Genomic DNA, 18,485 nt, shown 5'->3' with positions numbered 1-18,485 from the left:
TATATCCGATGGTGAGGGCCCTAGCTTGTGGGCTTTGGGGAGTGTGAAGCCACTCCTTAATTGCCATTACTCCCAGGTCCACTCTGACTCTGAGTGGTAGTACCTGTTAGGGTTCCAGCTATGGGTTAAATAGAAACTTACTTGGAAAAAAAACAAATGTATTCTAATAAAAACTTTTTACTTGGAAAAAAAACAAATATATTTTATTCAAAACATTTTCTTCAAAATCTTTGGATTCGGCATTAAATAACCTGAAAAGGGTTGATATGCCATAAAACAAAAACAACCAACTAGATCATTTTTCTTAATTTTTGGAATTTGTACTAATTTCAGCATGGCACATAAGTGTGTAATAATGTTTTTACCTGAAATGCGTTGGTTTAAAACAAACTCACAATCTATACAAGTACACAAGTTAAAAACTTGCTGACTTGACCAGAAGGTGTTTTCGGCCACCTTTTAATTATTTGCAAGTAAGTATGAACCAAAAACTAATTGAAGTATTATTTTCTATACATCAATAATATAAGCATGAATTTATATAGAGACATGAACCATATTTTTTATTTTTTATTTTTTTATTTTTTTTTAATTTCACTTTTGATTTTTACTGGGTATAGGCAAAATTTTGCAGGAAACTGAGACGTACATCGAAGAAAATACCCAAAATCGTACGTAAGATAAAACGTTTCAACGTTTATTTTTACTATATTATTAAGAAGGATTAGAGAAAAATTTGAGATGATATTATTCTTTTGAGTAAATTGTATTTAACCGAAGAATTTGTAAAAACAAAAAAAAAATAACAAAAATGAAAACCAACTATTTATATAATAGTTGAAATTAGTTTATGAGAATTTATATTGAAAATCTATTCATACTTTAAACTTCTACCAAAAATAAACTAATTATTTGATGTTAGTCTTTTTCCTTTTTTTTTTTTTTTTTTTTCTTAGCCTTATTTTAATGGAGGGGGAAGATTTCTAATACAGAAACAAATTGTCGGCAAATATCTTTGGATTTTGTGTGCTCCCCTCCTTTAAAAAATTCCTTTCAGTTGTTAGATAAATGGCTGGCCGTTGATGCCGCATACACATTCTGAAGACAATTTAATGGAAAAATAGAATCAATTTAACTTTTTACCAAAATTTATGTTGATTTCCCTACCTTATGCAACTTTCATGGAAATTTGAAACATTAATACAAAAGAAGATATTGCACCTTTTGGGAAACTTTTATTATTATTATTTGTAACTTATATTTTTCTCTAATTCCCCATAAAATATGAAAATATTTGCATTAAATTTTGTTTTGCTTTCTTTTGATTTGAAACTGCATTCTTACCATCATTTGTTTGAACATAATTGTTCATACGTTGTCATAAAAATGTCATATAAAAGTAATGTTTTCACATGATTTTTGTCTTAAATTTCCTTGCCAATCATTTTAGGGAGTCCTTCCTTTTCTGTTTTATTGATTATTATTTTATTGCCGAATAGTGAAAATATGGCTGACCAAAAATCAGTAATTATTAACTCCACAAATGAAATCTGTTCTTACTGTCATTTTTTGATGCCAATTCAATTGAAATGGCATTTTCGAGAGATTTCAATAATTAAATAATTTCATAGCGCAGAATCAGCAAAAAAAAATGCAATTAAATTGTCTTGTTTTTTTGTTTTTTTTTGCATCAGAATTTTTGCTTAATCTGTTTTGCATAAATTACAAGGACTATGAAGTAGTTTGTTAATTATTATTGTCATGTATAAGGTCAGTCTTATTAAAATCGGATTTTCCTTATATTTCAAATGAAAAGTTAGGGATTTTAAACTTCATTAGAGGGTCATTTTACTTTGAGATTTTTAAATCAGCCTATTTTTTTTTTTTTTTTGCTTTGGTTTTTCAGTTGCTAATAGTCGATTAAGCAAAATGGCACAAAATTGCGCCTTTTAACAAGCTTTCAATAAAATGTAATTTTCATAAACAGCCTAATTTTGGATTATACTTAAAAACTTCATTTAGACCTAATTTATTCAAATAAAAAAAAAATTTTTTTTAATTTTTAAATATCTGTTACATCCATCAGTATGATGGGGCGTTTATGTTCCGAACCAAAGTTTTGCCTATATCCAGATCTTCATCTTTGCTGCCATGCTAAAAATCAATGCAAACCTAAAACGGCCCAACTTTGTTTTCTATTAACTGAAAAAATTTTAACAAAAGTGACTGTTTATTTCTAATTGAAGTCTTTCGGAAATTATGATTGAGCAAGAAGGAAATGTGATAAAAACATAATAGAATACGATGACAATGACAACGATTATTTTTACTTACGTGAAGTTCTCAAACTAGCCATTACTAGATCGGTGGCTTTCTTTGGAATCTGAGTGACAGTAGATTTACTGTTTGATGTTGTTATTGTTGTTATTGTTGTTATTGTTGTTGTTGTTGTTGTTGTTGCTATTATTGTTGTTATAATTCTGGTCTCACATCAGTCATTATCAGTGAGATCTCGCTGATAATGGTCAATAATTTTTCCCTGGAACATGAGAGACAGTAAGTGTCCTCACTATTTTAGTATTATCCATCATCCCATGCTATCCCCTTTCAAACTCTCAGGTCCTCTGCTGCCCCTTTCTATGATATTAACCACTATTAGTAGTGTTTACATAATATATTCTAAGACATTTCATGTTCGTGCATATTTTATCATGCACAATACACATGATAAGAAAAAACATGAGATTGTCAGAGCAGCAAAGATGTCAATTGGTGATTAACCTGATGTTGCTAAATGTTTAAAAATTCTGAGTTTGGCAATTTTAAAATGAATTGTTTCAAAATCAAATCTTATTGTCCTGTCAACTTAAAACATGCTTTTAAAAATGTGACACCGGAGAGTTTGAGAAGATTACAAGGAGAGCACCATCCAAACCTCTACTTGAGTGATAGATTACTAGCATCCTGAGGAGACTTATTGTCACTCAAATTCCACTAAATTTGTATCAACAAAAATTCAACATTAAGTCAGACGTAAGAACACAACAAAGTGATTTGCTATAGTTATCGAAAGAATTGGAGCATACCAGAAATCTGGGTAAACTTATTGTCCCTCAGACTCCAGGGAATCCCCACCTAATATGTACCTGTGAGAATTCTTAGTGTGTAATAAATAATAATGCAAACATTTAAGACTGATATCAAGCAGAATGTTATTACGTAGATCGTTTTAAAATCATCTATAAAACTAATTTTATTTTGTTCTTTTAAATGTATGCATTTCAAGAAAGGTCATTATGTGTGTGTGTGTAATGTGTCTCTTTTCTTTTTCTTTTTCTTTTCTTCTATTTTTAGGTGATGTTGAGTCCAATAGAAGAGCAGTTGATATGATTTTACAAAAGATTGTTGAAGATCCCCAAAGTGGAAGTTGTCCAAATATTAGCTATGCGGACTATACGGGGCCAGTGGCCAGCGCAAATCCAACTGGATCCCCCTTTGCAAACACGGACTACATGCAGAACCGAAGTACCGAGATAGGATTAGCTAATAGTAACTTTGGTGCTTTTGGATTTGGATTTAATGGAAACGCCTTTGGAAATAATATAGGAACTGGTATGACAAATCTAAACCTAAATGCAGCTTTAGGTGGTGGCGCTAGTGGCAGTATAAGTAGTACAGCCTTGGATAACTTAAAAATCACCTTACGAGGAAGCGGCTTTTCCGAGCAGGCTACTGAAGAAATAAGTACTGCGATGAACACTTTAGCTAGCTATGGTATCCTAGCTAGCATGGGTTTAGGAATGGGTAGTTTGAATAATTTGGCAAATTTAGGAACTGGTAGTGGATTAGGAAGTGGTTTGAACCTTAATTCATCTGGCTTACAAGGTTCTAGTATGATGTCTAGCAACACAACATCAACTACGAGTGTGAGCAGTCCTTTTTTTAATCCTACCACCAGCACTAATAGTGCTGGTAGCCTTTTTGGTCCAGTTGGCAGTGGCTCGTCTGGACTGGGAAGTTCTGGCTCAACTGGAGCAAACTCTAGTCTTTTCAGCAATTCTTCTCCCAGTATTGGCAACGAAAGATATGGTGGAAGTCCGATGCTTAATGATTCATTTGGCAATGCTACTACTTATACCAGTACTCCAGGGTTCACTGGCACCCCGAGCATGGCTGGTGATAGGTCTCCCAATGTTAATCAAAATTCGTTTGGCCTCGGAACTGGCATCTACAGCCCTGCTGATGATAAGTCAGCAGCGGCAACAAAACATGAGATGGAAGTTCCGGAGACAATAGTTGGAGCTATTCTGGGACCTGGCGGGAAAGGCATCGTGGAAATACAACAGCTCACGGGCACCAACATTCAGATTTCAAAGAAAGGAGTCTATGTACCGGGTACCCGTAATCGTGTTGTTACCATAACTGGTACTCCTAACAATATTGCCAAAGCCCAGATTTTAATCCAGCGACGCCTCCAGCAAGAGGAGATAAAGAGGGCTCGTCAAGCATCTACCCGTTAGGGTACCCTCTCCCGCCATTTCATAGCACGGAAATCCCCTTTGAATATTTTTTTTTCCTCATTTCTAATTTTTTAAAATTGTTATTTTTTTGTTTCTGAATTTTTGAGATGAGGATTGATAATTTATGTTGTTTGGAGTGTTCGCACTACTGTTCTCATCTTCATATAATGTTTTAGTCGATGTAACCTTCAGCCTTCTTCCGGTGCATCTTTTTAAACTTGGGAAATCTGTACACCGGAAAGTCATGGAGATATTGAAAAGTTGAATATAGCTGACCACATATTGATGGAAAAGAGAAATCATCTGCCTTTGTTGGTAGAAAAATAATAGATTGTTAGTAAAAAATTATAGACAGAAAAATAGTAAGACATCTCAAAGAAGCAACATGTATGTTGGATCCTAGATTTAATATAGAATTTAATACAATATTAGAATCAATAATTGCTAATAGTACAGAACATCAGTATTATATATATATATATATATAAACATATACATACATACACTAGCAGGACCCATTAACCGGCTTTGCCTAGTGATAGCATGCCCCTCCCTCTTCTGTGTAAAAATTTAAAATATGGCTGTTATTTTTGTTGTTGGCCAACCTCCAACTTCCTCATATTTAAAATGGCTTTTGGAATAGACACCCCATTTTGTGCATTGAGGTGGGGTTGTTGCAAAATTTGCTGGAAGGTTCAGGGTATTTTTCAGGGAAAATGGTAGAGTAAGACATCTCAAAGAAGCAACATGTATGTTGGATATAGAATTTAATACAATATTGGAATCCATAATTGCTAATAGTACAGAACATCAGTATTACACACACACACATATATATATGTATGTGTGTGTGTGTGTTTATGGGAAAAATATGCCTATTCAATTATATTTCACCCTTTATTTATACCAACCATTTTATTTATGAAGCTTGATGTATGTTAAATATGTAAGTGCGGAGCATATACAAATAAATGACAAAAAGTCTATATTCCAAATTCCAAGATGTTTTTCCTGCCATTTCTTTCTTTCAGCATGTTAAAATGTTCAATTCTTGACAACACCTGTTTTGTAGCGCAGAAACAATCATATTGACATAATAATTATGATTGTTTCCGTGCTATGAAACAGGTGCTGTCGAGAATTGAACAATTTAACATGCTGAAAGAAATAAACGGCAAGATGATCGTGGGATTTGGAATATAGATTTTTTTTTTTTTTTTTTTTTTTTTGCACTTGTGTGTGTGTGTTTGTGTGTGTGTGTGTGCATATATAGTAATACTTCATATTTAGACGTCTAAACAAGATGAGGTTTAAGGTTCTCCAAATTCATATTAGAATTGTACATATGGGTATCTCACAACACATAATTGCACCGTTTAATTATAGGTTTCAAGTGACGGTCTTTTGAAGGTTCAATTCTTACTAAAAGCAATAATAAATTAACATAAAATGAACACTTTTACTTAGTCATGGCTGATGAAATGAGAACAATCTACTCCTGTAAATTAATTAAAGGGTTCAGTTCAAACTTCTACAGAGATTCCCATATTCGACATGAAGGTATCCCAAGATCCACTTTTAAATTCCCAAGTTTGAAAAGATACACTTGAAAAAGGTCAGAGGTTACATCAGCCGAAACATTGTGAATATAACAATCGAGATGAAGATAATAGTTTGAATAATCCAAATAATATAAATTGTTATTTAAAAAATATATATATTTCTTTTTTTTTTTTTATTAATTTAATATTTTAAACTGATGTTAATCCTATCCCCATCCCAAATGTTTTCACATTTCTCAAAGAAATTCAGCTTTCCACAACTCGGAAGGGTGAGAAAAAAAACTAAATACATTGCCTCTCTAACATCTGGATAAAACAAGATGGAAGTTAACTATTTAAAAAAAAAAAAAAATTAAATTTTTTTTTTTTTTTTTTTTTTTCAAATGTTCCCCTCCCCTTCAACTACAATTGATTTTTTTACAGAAATATTATATTAAAAATATATGATAAATGCTCTTAATCGGTTATTGGGTAGCCTTAGAAGTGTTTAGTATTATTAGAAAATATGGAAGAAATCTTTTTAATTTAAAAACCATAATTAAACTTTTAGGTGATTTGGTTAAAAGCTTTTTCTCATAGCAAATGCATACATAATTTTTTTTTTTTTTTTTTTTTTTTGTCTTGATATGTACGCTTCAAATTTATTTAAAATATTTTAAATCGAGTGAGTATTTCTATATTTAAAAAAAACAATGATATTTATGAATAACTACAAGTATAAAAATAGATATTTACTCCCCTCCCCCCCCCCCCAAAAAAAATTATAAAAAAAAAAAGATAAAAATAAAAAATAACTATTTCCTGATTCCATATTTTTCGATATGTATGATTGCCTTGTATAGAAAATTAGATTACCTTACTTAGTGCATTGCATAGTACTTCCTGTATGGAAAATAATTTTTTTTTTTTTTTTTTTTTTACCGGTGTCTGTGAAAATAGTTATTATTAGTATATCAATCACTATTTTAATTTATCAATATATTTATGGCATTGATTTTTATTCTTTATATTGAAATTTTCTAAACACTTATAACTGCCTCAAGAGAGCAAAATTTCCTTAAAGTTCACATCATTATCAGAAAAGCTTGATTGGGCAAAATAGTGTGAGACACCAACCACTTTCTACTGTAAGAGGTTAGTTTTTTAGGGTTTTTTTTATTCTTCCATTTCTAAAAAAATTTTCCTATTATCTTTCTTCATCATTTGATTCACAGAAGCTTCCTTGAAAGTAACAGAAATAGGATGCTATATGTTCCAGTTATGTTTCAATTTCTTTGTAACTAATTAAAAACTGTTTCATTGAACCAAATGGGGAAGAAAAGGATTACAGTCTGGATCAAGCTTTCTTTGTTTATCATAGGCCACTATTTGTCTTTCAGTAATGCTTTTTTTTTTTTTTTTTTTTCAATAAAAAAAAACATTCAAATCTGTAGATCGGCCGAAGAAAGTTGAGCAAGAAAGACGATTATCTCAATGAATATCCTATATAATTAAATATATATATATATATATATATATATATATATATATATATATATAAACTTTTATTTGATTATCATTTTTATTCTCTCCCTTAATCCATATGCAAAATCAGTTCTTTCTGAACCATTTATATAACAAATGTAGAACCATTTCAATTTAAACAATCTAACCTATGTAGGTGGTATGACAAAATATCTCCACATATCTATTTAAACTATTTATATTATCCATATATTTATATCTATTTAAATCATATCTATCTCCCCCTCTTCTCCATCTCTTTCTTTCTTTTTGTCTCTCTCTCTCTTTGTCTTTGTCTTTCGTGTATATTTATCATCTCATACGATTTGCTTTTTTTTTTTTTCTGAAAAAATATTTCCCTTCTGTTATCCTTAATTTAATTCAGTTTCTTTTAACACAAAGCAATTTAAAAACTTTTCTTCTGATTTGATTTTGTTTTTGAAATTTTTTTTACTCGGTTTTCCAAGTGTCAGTTTCAGCTTATTTCAATTTAATTTTATAATTAAAAAAGTTATATATATATATATATATATATATATAATACGAAAGAATGTAATAAAATAAATGGATAATTACATGATTTTATAAGTCTATTATAATCAAATATTAAAACAAAAATAGATTATGAAAGGTTTTTTTTTTGTTTATCATAAACTATTTTTTGTTGTGATATTTGATTTTAATAAACTTGTAAAAATATGCAATTTTACATTTCTTTTATTATTACATTCTTTCCTATAATATCACTCTATCCCAATACGCTAGGATTTAATATAAAATAATTATTTTATTTATATAATACTTGAAAAAATATGTATAACTGTGTGCATGTGATATTTGTATGTTCCCTATAGAAAGAAAGGTAAGAGAATTTACATAAAATCTAAAAGTGTATTCTCATGTAAAATTTACCAATGGAAATGTTGCTGAATATCTATGTGCAACCCTAAGAATGCAATGAAAAGTACACGACCCCCTCCCTTTAAAACTTTTGTATTGGGTAGTTAAGTGGAAAATCTTTAGGTGTGCCAAGGAATGTAGATTTTTAGATGATCCATATGGATTGTGTATAAAGGAGTTGCTAGAAAATTTTTAAAGATATAAAGAATTTAGTAAGCTATAAATCTAGATCTAGAGCAAACTTTAATTTGGGATAGCTACTATAAAACAGATAAAAATAACATGACATTCTTTAAAGAATAATGTGCATTTAACTCTAGGTATAAAATTTAAAAAAAAAAAAAAAAAAGCCTCGATCTGTTGTATTTAAACAGGGTAGCTAAAGAATAAAACCAAAATCTTTTATATTGGTAATAAAGTAGAACTTAAATCTTATATATTATTGCTATAAGAACAACAAAAATAAGACAAGACTATAGTTAACAAATAGGTTGTTACATTAGGTCAACACAGTTGAATCTATTGCAGCTAAAGCCAACTTTTATTTTGCACACCTACTTTAAAAATAAAGTCCAAACTTTAATGGAAATCATGAAAAATTTGTTACCTGAGGGGGATTGAATAGGAAGGAAGTGGTGTACATGCAATAAAAATGTTTGTATTAACTTTCAACTAATTAAAGCCATTTGCTTGTGAAGGGGGTTTTGATTTTAGCCAACCAGTTAGTAAATGAGATCTCTGCACACTAACTAGTTTGCTTTGATTAGTTTGAGCAGCAAAATGTATCCTTTCTAAAGATTTATGCATTTTTTTTTATTTAGTGATTGAATGGCTGTGTAAAAATTGCATTTAATTTAAAACCAGTTATGCTACTTATTGACATTTTTTACACTGGAGAAAGAATAAATGCTAATTTTTTTTTTCTGTTTAGAATTCTGTGATTCAGTTCATTAAAAAAGCTGTATTTTAATAATATTTGTAAGCTTATATGATTTTTGCAAATTTAGATTTGCATATTTAAATAGCTTTTGATGGTTAGCATATATAAGCATAGCTTGTGATGTCTGACTTTTTCTAGCTTGATTAAAAATGATTCCTTAGAAATTACAGTCCAGTTATTAATTGATCTATGAAATATTTGCTGTAACAGTTAATATAAAAAAATTAATGATATTATTTATTCTTATTACTTTCACTATATATATATATATATATATATATATATATATATATATATATATATACACACACACTTTTGCATGTCAAAAATAATGACATGGATATTACTGAAATATTTGATGTTTAATTGATTATATTTTACAGGTAATATTTCTTAAACCTGTTCTCAATGTTGTGTTTTTTACACATTCAGTAATTTCAGGGTTTTTGTTTTTGAAAAAAGATATCAGATTTTATTTTAATATTTTTAAGACGGTTGTTGCATTTTGTAAATGTTTACATTATTTAATTCCTAATCCATAACTGCAATAACCATTTGTACTTTTTTTTTTTTTTGCTTTGTGCTAGTTTCTTTTTTTTTTATTATTATTATTTAAATATTTACTTGAGTTAATCTAATTATTTATCAGTCATTTTGAGTTCTTTTTCTTCTTTATCTGGGAAGTCTATAAGTAACCATTTCAATGTTTTTCTAACCCTAACCCTCTCATTTCTCAACCTAGAGTCTTTCTTCTTTTCTCTCCTGCGAAGTGCCAATTGCCTTCTATCTAATTTTTTTAAATCTCTTTCTAGTTCTTACATGAAATGCCTTAATCATTTATATCAATATCAAAGTTTATTTATTTAATTTTTTTTTTCCTCTCTTCCTTAAACCATGACATTTACCATACACAAATGTTATATAACCATATTAACTGGATATCTTAACAAGGCACATTAAATAATCATAAGTATTTTCACACTATACGGGATGATTTTTTTATTATAGCAAATGATTGGGTTTTGCTGAATTTTTTCCAGTTTTTTTTTATTAACTCAATTAATACTGTCACTGATTTTTTTTTCTAAACCATATAGCAAAAAAAAAAAAAAAAAATTATATATATAATATATATATCCGTAGATCACTTAACCTATGCAATTTTTCTCAATGCCTTTTATATTTATGAAATATATCAAGCTATTTATTTTATTCCCCTCATTTAAGTAACTGTTTAATACCTTCATCTTCAATTTTTAAATCTTCATCACTAGCATCTCATATCCTGCCTCTACCTCACACACATACACACACACACTTAGAATAGTTTCTTGTCATTTAAGACATTTGAGCTGATCGCACATGACTTTGTACATTTTTACATCTGCAAACATTTATTGATGTATCATTGACATTCCAAATGAATAAACCATTTGGTAACTTTATATATATATATATATATATATATATATATATATATATATATATAATCTTTTAGATTCATTCATTGATAAAGATATTTCAAATAGATTCATTAAAGAGAGAATTTAGTATCATATCTAAAATCGTAAACTATTCAATCAATCTGTATAATTAAAAATGCTAAACACTTCAAAGGCAGTTACTAGAAGTTTTCCATTTGTTTTATTTTTGAAGCAATAAGAAAAAAAATTGTCAAAATAATAATTGAGGCCATGTGTTAAAATTATTCTATTTATCTTTTTTTTTCTCCCCCTCCCCGCCCAGATTTTCTTCTTTTTTTTCCCTTTCTTTTTCTTTTCTATTTTTTCACCCCTTTTCTTTCTATTTAATTTTTTTTTATTTTATTTTATTTATTTTTTTTTTTTTTTAAAAAGAAAGAAAAAAATGAAAACCAACACCGGTTTTCTTCATTTCATTAATCTATATTACACTGATTCTAAGGGGCATTTTAAGCTCCAAGAATGGCTGCACTATTTCTTCCATTTATAATCAACAGAGAGATCTGTACTTTTACACAAAGATTCTGATTCTGGTCAAACTTACAGAAGCAGATATTTTTTTTTTATTACACAGCAAAGATAATGGGCATGTTTGCATTATATATTTAAAATTTTCAGTAATATATTTATTCGTATGCTATATAATGGAATACTTTATATATTATCAGGCTATTCAGTCTAAAGAGTGTGTTTCTCTTTTTATCATGCATTTTCACTTGTTAACATTAGTTTCACTCATAATTTGGTAGATTCTGCCGAGAACAACAAAATCCATCAACACATAACACTGTTAATTCACTGTTTCTCTATAGCTATCCATACAATATGCTAGTGTGACAGCATTATACATACTTTAATTTCATACAAATATAAGTGAAAGTATATAAATATCAGACATTAAAAAAAACAAAACAAACAATGCAGATTAATCTGCATTTTGACAATATTATTTGTCTCTTTAGGGGTTAAAGACTGAAGTTCAATTAGTCTTGGACCGCTTAGGAGATTATTTTGTTTATATAATTTCACTTATAATAGCTCTACATATGTATTGAGCACTTTTGAAAAGTTTTTTTTTTTTAATTCAGTGCATTTGAACTTATTTAATTATATAAATTCAACAGAATCTATAGAAATAATGACTAGAAGTGGAATAACTGCAAAATATAGAAGACAGATTCAAATCAAAAACCTATTTGACTATTTTGTTCCTTCATTCACAGAAATTTTAAAGTTAACTTTTTATCACACACACACACACACATATTAAAATAAACATGCATAAATATAGGAATAAAATTATATGATAATTGGAAAAAAACAAATAGGAAAAACAGGGAAAATTAAAACAAAAATAAATAATTAATAAATAAAAATACGAAAGTACGGGTTAAAACAAAACTATCTTTACATAACACCAAAAGATTGAGGAAGTGAGGAAGCATGGCTGTGGAAATCCTTTTACCTGAATACGATGTCCAGCATGTTAAAAATATACCATTTGTTGTAAAATTCTAATGAATAAACATCTGAAGAAGTTGGTGGGGACAGGATATTTTTACGGAAGCATAAGTTGTAAAATTGCCAACTCATTAATGAAACAGCTGTAATGGAAAAATCCAGGAAATAAATGAAGATTATAAAAAAAGAAAACGTGAGTCTTTGAATTTTCAACAAAATTTTGCACTATATATATATATATATATATATATATATATATATATATATATATATACTAGTCTGAGCTTCTACACTATAATTTTTTTTTTTTGACGATTTAATTACTATGGAAGCAGCCAGCCCTGAATGATGTGTGGTTGACACAGAAAAAAATTAATTAGTGTAAGCTGATTTAATGTTATGTGTGTGTGTCCATACATATCTCCTTCTTACCAAACCAATTTTTTTTTTTTTTTTTTTTTTTTTTTTTACAATGTAAATTGATTCAATGAAAAAAAAAAACAACATAATTCAACACTTAACAAAATATAAATATTAGATTTTTTCAAAGTTCATGAAAAGTATTGTATTCAGCCATCAAATTTTAAAAAGCCGGAACTTCAGGCAGCATAAATTAGTGATTTTATTTTTTTTTACATTATTTACAAGAGTTTGAACTGGAGAGCAAGTCATATACAATCAGAATATCAATCCACTACTCTTAACTTGTTCACATTTTTAACAGATGTAAATGAATATAGTGTAGTAACTGTAGAAAAAGTATATATACTGCTATTACATTGTAAATTTGGAGAAAGAAAAACAACTAAACACAAGCATAATGTTGATAATCCATTTAAATTCTTGTAACCCTAACCCTAACAACTTCTTACTCCGCCCATTTCCACTTCAGCACTTAGTTTATATGTGCAATACTTTTAGAATTATTTGTCACCATTTTTACTGTCAAACTTGTATGAATTATTGGACATAGAGAGAAAGAAAATGTGAATTTCTCTCCTCTGGCTTCCCTAAATAATTTTCTTTAATAAAATCTTCAGTAAAATTTCATGTAGATTTTTAGAAAATCTTAAATGTCCAGTGTTATACAAAATGTCCAATTACCATTGCACTCATTTCAAAGAAAAGGAAAAAAAAAAAAAAATGAAAAACACATTTAGGAATTAAAACTTTTTGTTTTTTGCTTAACTTCATTATATCTACTATAAATAATTATATGTAGTTTAAATTGATTATTTGAATATATATTGCAAAAATGCTGTGTTTTTGCTATGTAATTAAAACTTATCAGGGTATCTCCGTTGAATAAACAGTCATTTCCGAGGAAAGCTTTTTTTAAATCATACATCCGTGCAATGAATTCCAAGTTGTGGAAAGATAGCAAAACGGATTTTCTCCTAACGCTGCGGTGTCACCATTGTGTGTTTGTGTGACTAACCAACCAATCACTTCCAGGTGTGTCCACTTTACGTTACCCTCTTCTGTGTCGAGAAAGAAAAAAAAAGTTTAATTAAAAGAAACCAGTGGCATACTTAACAGGGCTGTGCATCTTCGTTTTCACAAATAGTCAAACCAAAACTGGTTGCATAATGTACATTGAAACACAAGCCATTAGTTCCTGCATTGCTGTATATAATCACCCCCCAATCTCTGGCACTTGCCAGTACACTTTCACGTGCCCATCTGTGACACAATTGACTAGATGACATTACCAAATGTTTCTTGGGCACTCCATTAAAAAAAATTTTTTTTTTTTTTTTTAAGTCAACTTACACACTAAACCAAGACATTGCCCAGACATTTGGGGGAAGGTAAAACTAAAACTGTGAGGTCAATGAAAAAATTATCTGTATTGGTGATGATCATTCCGAGGTTATGTAATTTTAAATTTTTTTCCTCAGATAGAGAACAAGGCTTATATGCAATGTCAGAATACATATTATTCTAGCTGTTCAATTGACGTTTTTCACTATCAAAAAAAAAAAAAAAAAAAAAGGGGGAAAAAAAACTTTTATTGAAAACTGTTCATTTTTCATGTAAAAAAAAAAAAAAAATAATTGAAGCATGATATAATGTTCAGCTTCTTCGTTTATATTTCCTTTTTGTTTTTTTGTTTTTTCGTTTTTCTTTTTTTACTGTATTCAATTGAAATGTTACTGTTATTGTACATTACAAATTTTGTTGAAAAGAGGGGGGGAAACCCTGCAGTAAAAAAAAAAAAAAAAAAAAAAAAAAATATTTGTTATCTGCAAAACAGAAGCATTTAATGGTTTCATGTACTTTTGCAAATCCATGCAAATCTCAGCTTGAAATATTTCATAGCAATCATTTGATTGAATACAATTTTGAAGCTTTTTATATAAACAAAAAAAGGGGAATTATGAAAAATAACAACAAGGCATCGGGGATACCATTTTTTTTATTTTATTTTTTTTATTATTTTTTATTTTATTTTATTTATTTTTTATTTTTTTTTTATTTTTTTTGCACATCTTTAACATATAACATTGGATTCATAGTGAAACAAAGAAACAAAACAAAACAAAAAAAGACATTCTTTGTAGTGAATGGTTTTTTTCTGTTTTATATGCAATCTTTTTGTGGTTTGTCCCACAATTATTTTTGTCAAATTATGATTATATGTGCTATAGAACTAGTCCAAAAATAACTCGAAGTACATGTTGGGAGATTGTCAGTGTCACAACTGGAACCTAACAGCAGACAAAAGTCTGGAAAAATGTGATAAGTAACATCTACATCCCTATGATGTTCATTCATTTTTTTTTTCTTTATCTCTCTCTTTCTCTATCTCTCTCTCTCTCTCTCTCTCTCTCTCATTTCTTAAACCATCTCTTTTCTTAAATTTTTTTTTTTTTTTTTTTCTTCAATTTTGACCTTTGGTCAGAGACTTGTAACCTTTTGGAATCACTGCTTTTATTTCAACTCATTTTAAAGCAGACAAAATATAGTTCAAAAAAGAAAAATAACTGTTAAAAAAATTATCAAAGCACGCGTGATAAAAGGTATCCAAAGGAGACTAACTCTGCCAACTGTATTAAAACTTATAAAACGACTATTTACAGTTTTACGAGTACTTGAATTTTTTTTTTTTTTTTTTTTTTTTCCTCCAAAAGTTTTTTCTTCTAAATTGTTACTTTCGGACTTGTTCTTTATATGCCATGTTTTGACATTCGTTTGTTGTTTAAAATGATTTGTTGTCATTCAGTTGTAGATGGCAAGTCTATTTTAGTTTTCATTGAAAATTTGTTATTGAATTTTTTTTTTTTTTTTTTTTTTTTTCATTTGGTTGTCATGGGAGTTCATTCCCCCCTCCCACTTTATTTAAAAAAAAAAAAAAATTTTATGCATCCCCAAATTTTAAGTTTTGCTAAAAACAGCCTAAAATAATTTCTATATTTTGCAAATATCAGACTTGTGATTACATGTACACATACATTCATATTTGCATATATATATATTCATACTTATATACATCCATACTTGTACACACGCTTACACACACTAATAGAAGTTTTAGCATTTACAGCAACTGAAATTGTTTTGGCTGTTGCTGTCAATATACTGTTGAGTGCAAATATTTTTACACTTTCCAAGTTTTTAAAAATTCAGTAATTTTACAAATGCAAAATTTATGCTTTTTTTTTTTTTTAAATTTTATTTTAAACGCCTAAAGATAATCGCTCAAATTATTTCTTTCAAAACATCAATCTCTCAAATATGCTAAACTTCATACATGACAAAAATAGAAGCCTAAACATGTAAACATTTTTCTAATAAGATGTCTAATATGTGGTTGTAAAGTGACAGTCACAGTTACACAAAATTACTCACCTCTATTGATGCCGTTGGAATAACCTTCGGTTCTTATTCAGAATTCAACCTAATCAAAAAAGAAAAAAAAAAAAAAAAAAGAATCTGTAGGATGTCCGTACCTGTCAAGGAAAAAAGATGTCATATTCCAAAAATCACTTAAATCGATCAAGTAGTTTTTTTGGGTTTTTTTTTTTTAACTAAGAAAAATCAAATTTTATGAGTAAGTGAAAAAGTGCTCTCACATCACCATCCTGAAAAATAATAAAAGCAGATAAATCCACAGTAATTCAAACTTGCAAGATCAGCCTTGTAATGTTACCAGTTTCACACTAACCACTTTAAATTCTTTAAAAATGATCTTTCTTTATAAAAAATAAAACTATCAATTTACATGATTTTTGGAGTATGACATCTTTGTTCTGCAACTGACACATACATGATAAAGATTTTTCTGTATTTTTTTTTTTTTAATTAGCTTGAATTTTAAATAAGAACCTAACCTTCTACCATACTCGTCTTTTCATTGGCCTCGTTGTACTTTCTTTCACGCCTATATCCAAGATTGCAAAGAAATCTTATAGTATATTTCTCATTGACTTTCAAATTATGTTGTATCTTTATCCTTTCCACATTTTGTGGAATGAAATGTCTTGTACGAGAGGCAATCAAGATACATATTATTATACTACATATATTATTTTTTTGTGTGCATATGTGTGCATAGTGATGTGAATACACACATATACACACGTGTATATGCATGCATACAGTTGTTAATGCATAAATACATACGTGCACAAAAAAAAAGAAGCCTACTGCTTGTATGATTGTTGATCTCCTAAAATTGAGTATCACAACCTTTAACACAGCTTTTTTTTCTTTCTCCCAGGTGTGTTTCTACTAGCTGGGGCTGTTTTCCATTATCAGTTAAGATCATGCTTTAACAAATATATTATCTATTACTATTATTATTATAGTAAAAGATCTAGTTTAAACAGCAACTTAAAATCTGGCCTTTAAAAATTTATGATAAATCCAATTTAAAGGCTATTATTATAATTAACAATTATTTTGAATAGCGACATGATTTTTAATCTTGTCTCATCACTTCAGAGTTGGCCTGACAAGCTTTGGAATCAAAACCAGTTTGCCATCATGCAGCCAATCAAAATAATTATTAGTACTATAAAGCTCTACTTTATACTGAGCACTGTTTAAATAAAAAAAAAAAACAGATAATCTACACATGATGTATATCAGTATTTCATGTTATAGATAATTATTACTATATATATATATATATATATATATATATATATAAAGGACTTTATTTTACCGGAGGAAGATAAATTACATATAGTTGACTATAAAAATTGTAAAACAGACAGACACACAGACAAACACACACACACACACACACACACACACACACATATATATATATATATATATATATATATATATATATAGACACACCTTTGTATGTGCATACATACATAACTACACACACTATATGTAAGTTTATATGGAATTCTTGTGATCTGTCTGCAGGGAGTATTTATAGCTTACCATGAGGTGTTATATTGTGATATGTAGAGGCATAATGTTTTTTTTCAGGGCTGAAATGAGTTTAAGGCTACTCGGCCCAACTCTATTGTCCGACCAAGAACTTTGCTTAATGACTATAATCATAAATTATCCATCTTAGGCTGATTCAGGGAATTCATTTGTTCACTTGTTGTATTTGCAACAGACATTGATATTTGCCTATTTTTACTTATTCAACATTTACTTTTAATTTATTTGTTTTCTGTTTTTCATTGCTTTTTTTTTTTTTTTTCTTCTTTCAATGACCAGTGTATTTCTCTGGAGTTATTACATGCAAATTCTATTTCCTTTTAAATAATTTTATTCTAAAAAAAAAAATTCTTTTTCCTTTTTTTTTTTTTTTTTCTTCCATTTTTATCTTTGCATCTTAAAGGCCTTCAGTTATTTTTGTCTTGTTTAAGACTGAGGTACACATTGTTATTTTTTGATTATGATTGATTATTTATCTTATTTATTTTCACATATAAATCTTTATTTGAAACTCAACTCCCCCTCCCTCCAATATAATCCCATGCATTTCACCTCTTTTTATATAATCTGCTGGATTGTGTTTATATTTGCTCTCCTCTCCCCCCTCTTTCTCCTTTGCTCACTCTCTCCTATCTACTTTATTTCTCTCTCATATATATATATATATATATATATATATATATATATATCCATCCCTTCAGTCACA

At 28.6% G+C, this 18,485-nt stretch overlaps 1 protein-coding gene across 8 annotated transcripts in view; it reads left to right on the top strand.

Annotated features, from left to right (window-relative positions):
• Positions 1–4,813, top strand: part of LOC145268319 (RNA-binding protein Nova-1-like) — a 198,181-nt gene extending 193,368 nt beyond the window's left edge. For 4 of the 8 annotated variants that reach the window (XM_080123803.1, XM_080123799.1, XM_080123806.1 and 1 more), the window contains 2 exons: positions 621–671; positions 3,355–4,813. In XM_080123803.1, coding sequence (XP_079979929.1) covers positions 621–671; positions 3,355–4,520 — 1,217 coding nt within the window. In that variant the 3' untranslated portion in view covers positions 4,521–4,813. The remainder of the gene's footprint in view (positions 1–620; positions 672–3,354) is intronic. The other 4 variants (XM_080123805.1, XM_080123800.1, XM_080123807.1 and 1 more) reach the window with 1 other exon arrangement.
• The last annotated feature ends 13,672 nt before the right edge of the window (positions 4,814–18,485 follow it).

The sequence above is a fragment of the Euprymna scolopes genome, chromosome 43, assembly GCF_053919585.1.
Source record: "Euprymna scolopes isolate OS-2025 chromosome 43, ASM5391958v1, whole genome shotgun sequence".
Lineage (NCBI taxonomy): Eukaryota > Metazoa > Mollusca > Cephalopoda > Sepiida > Sepiolidae > Euprymna > Euprymna scolopes.
This window is presented reverse-complemented; position numbering and strand designations above follow the sequence as displayed.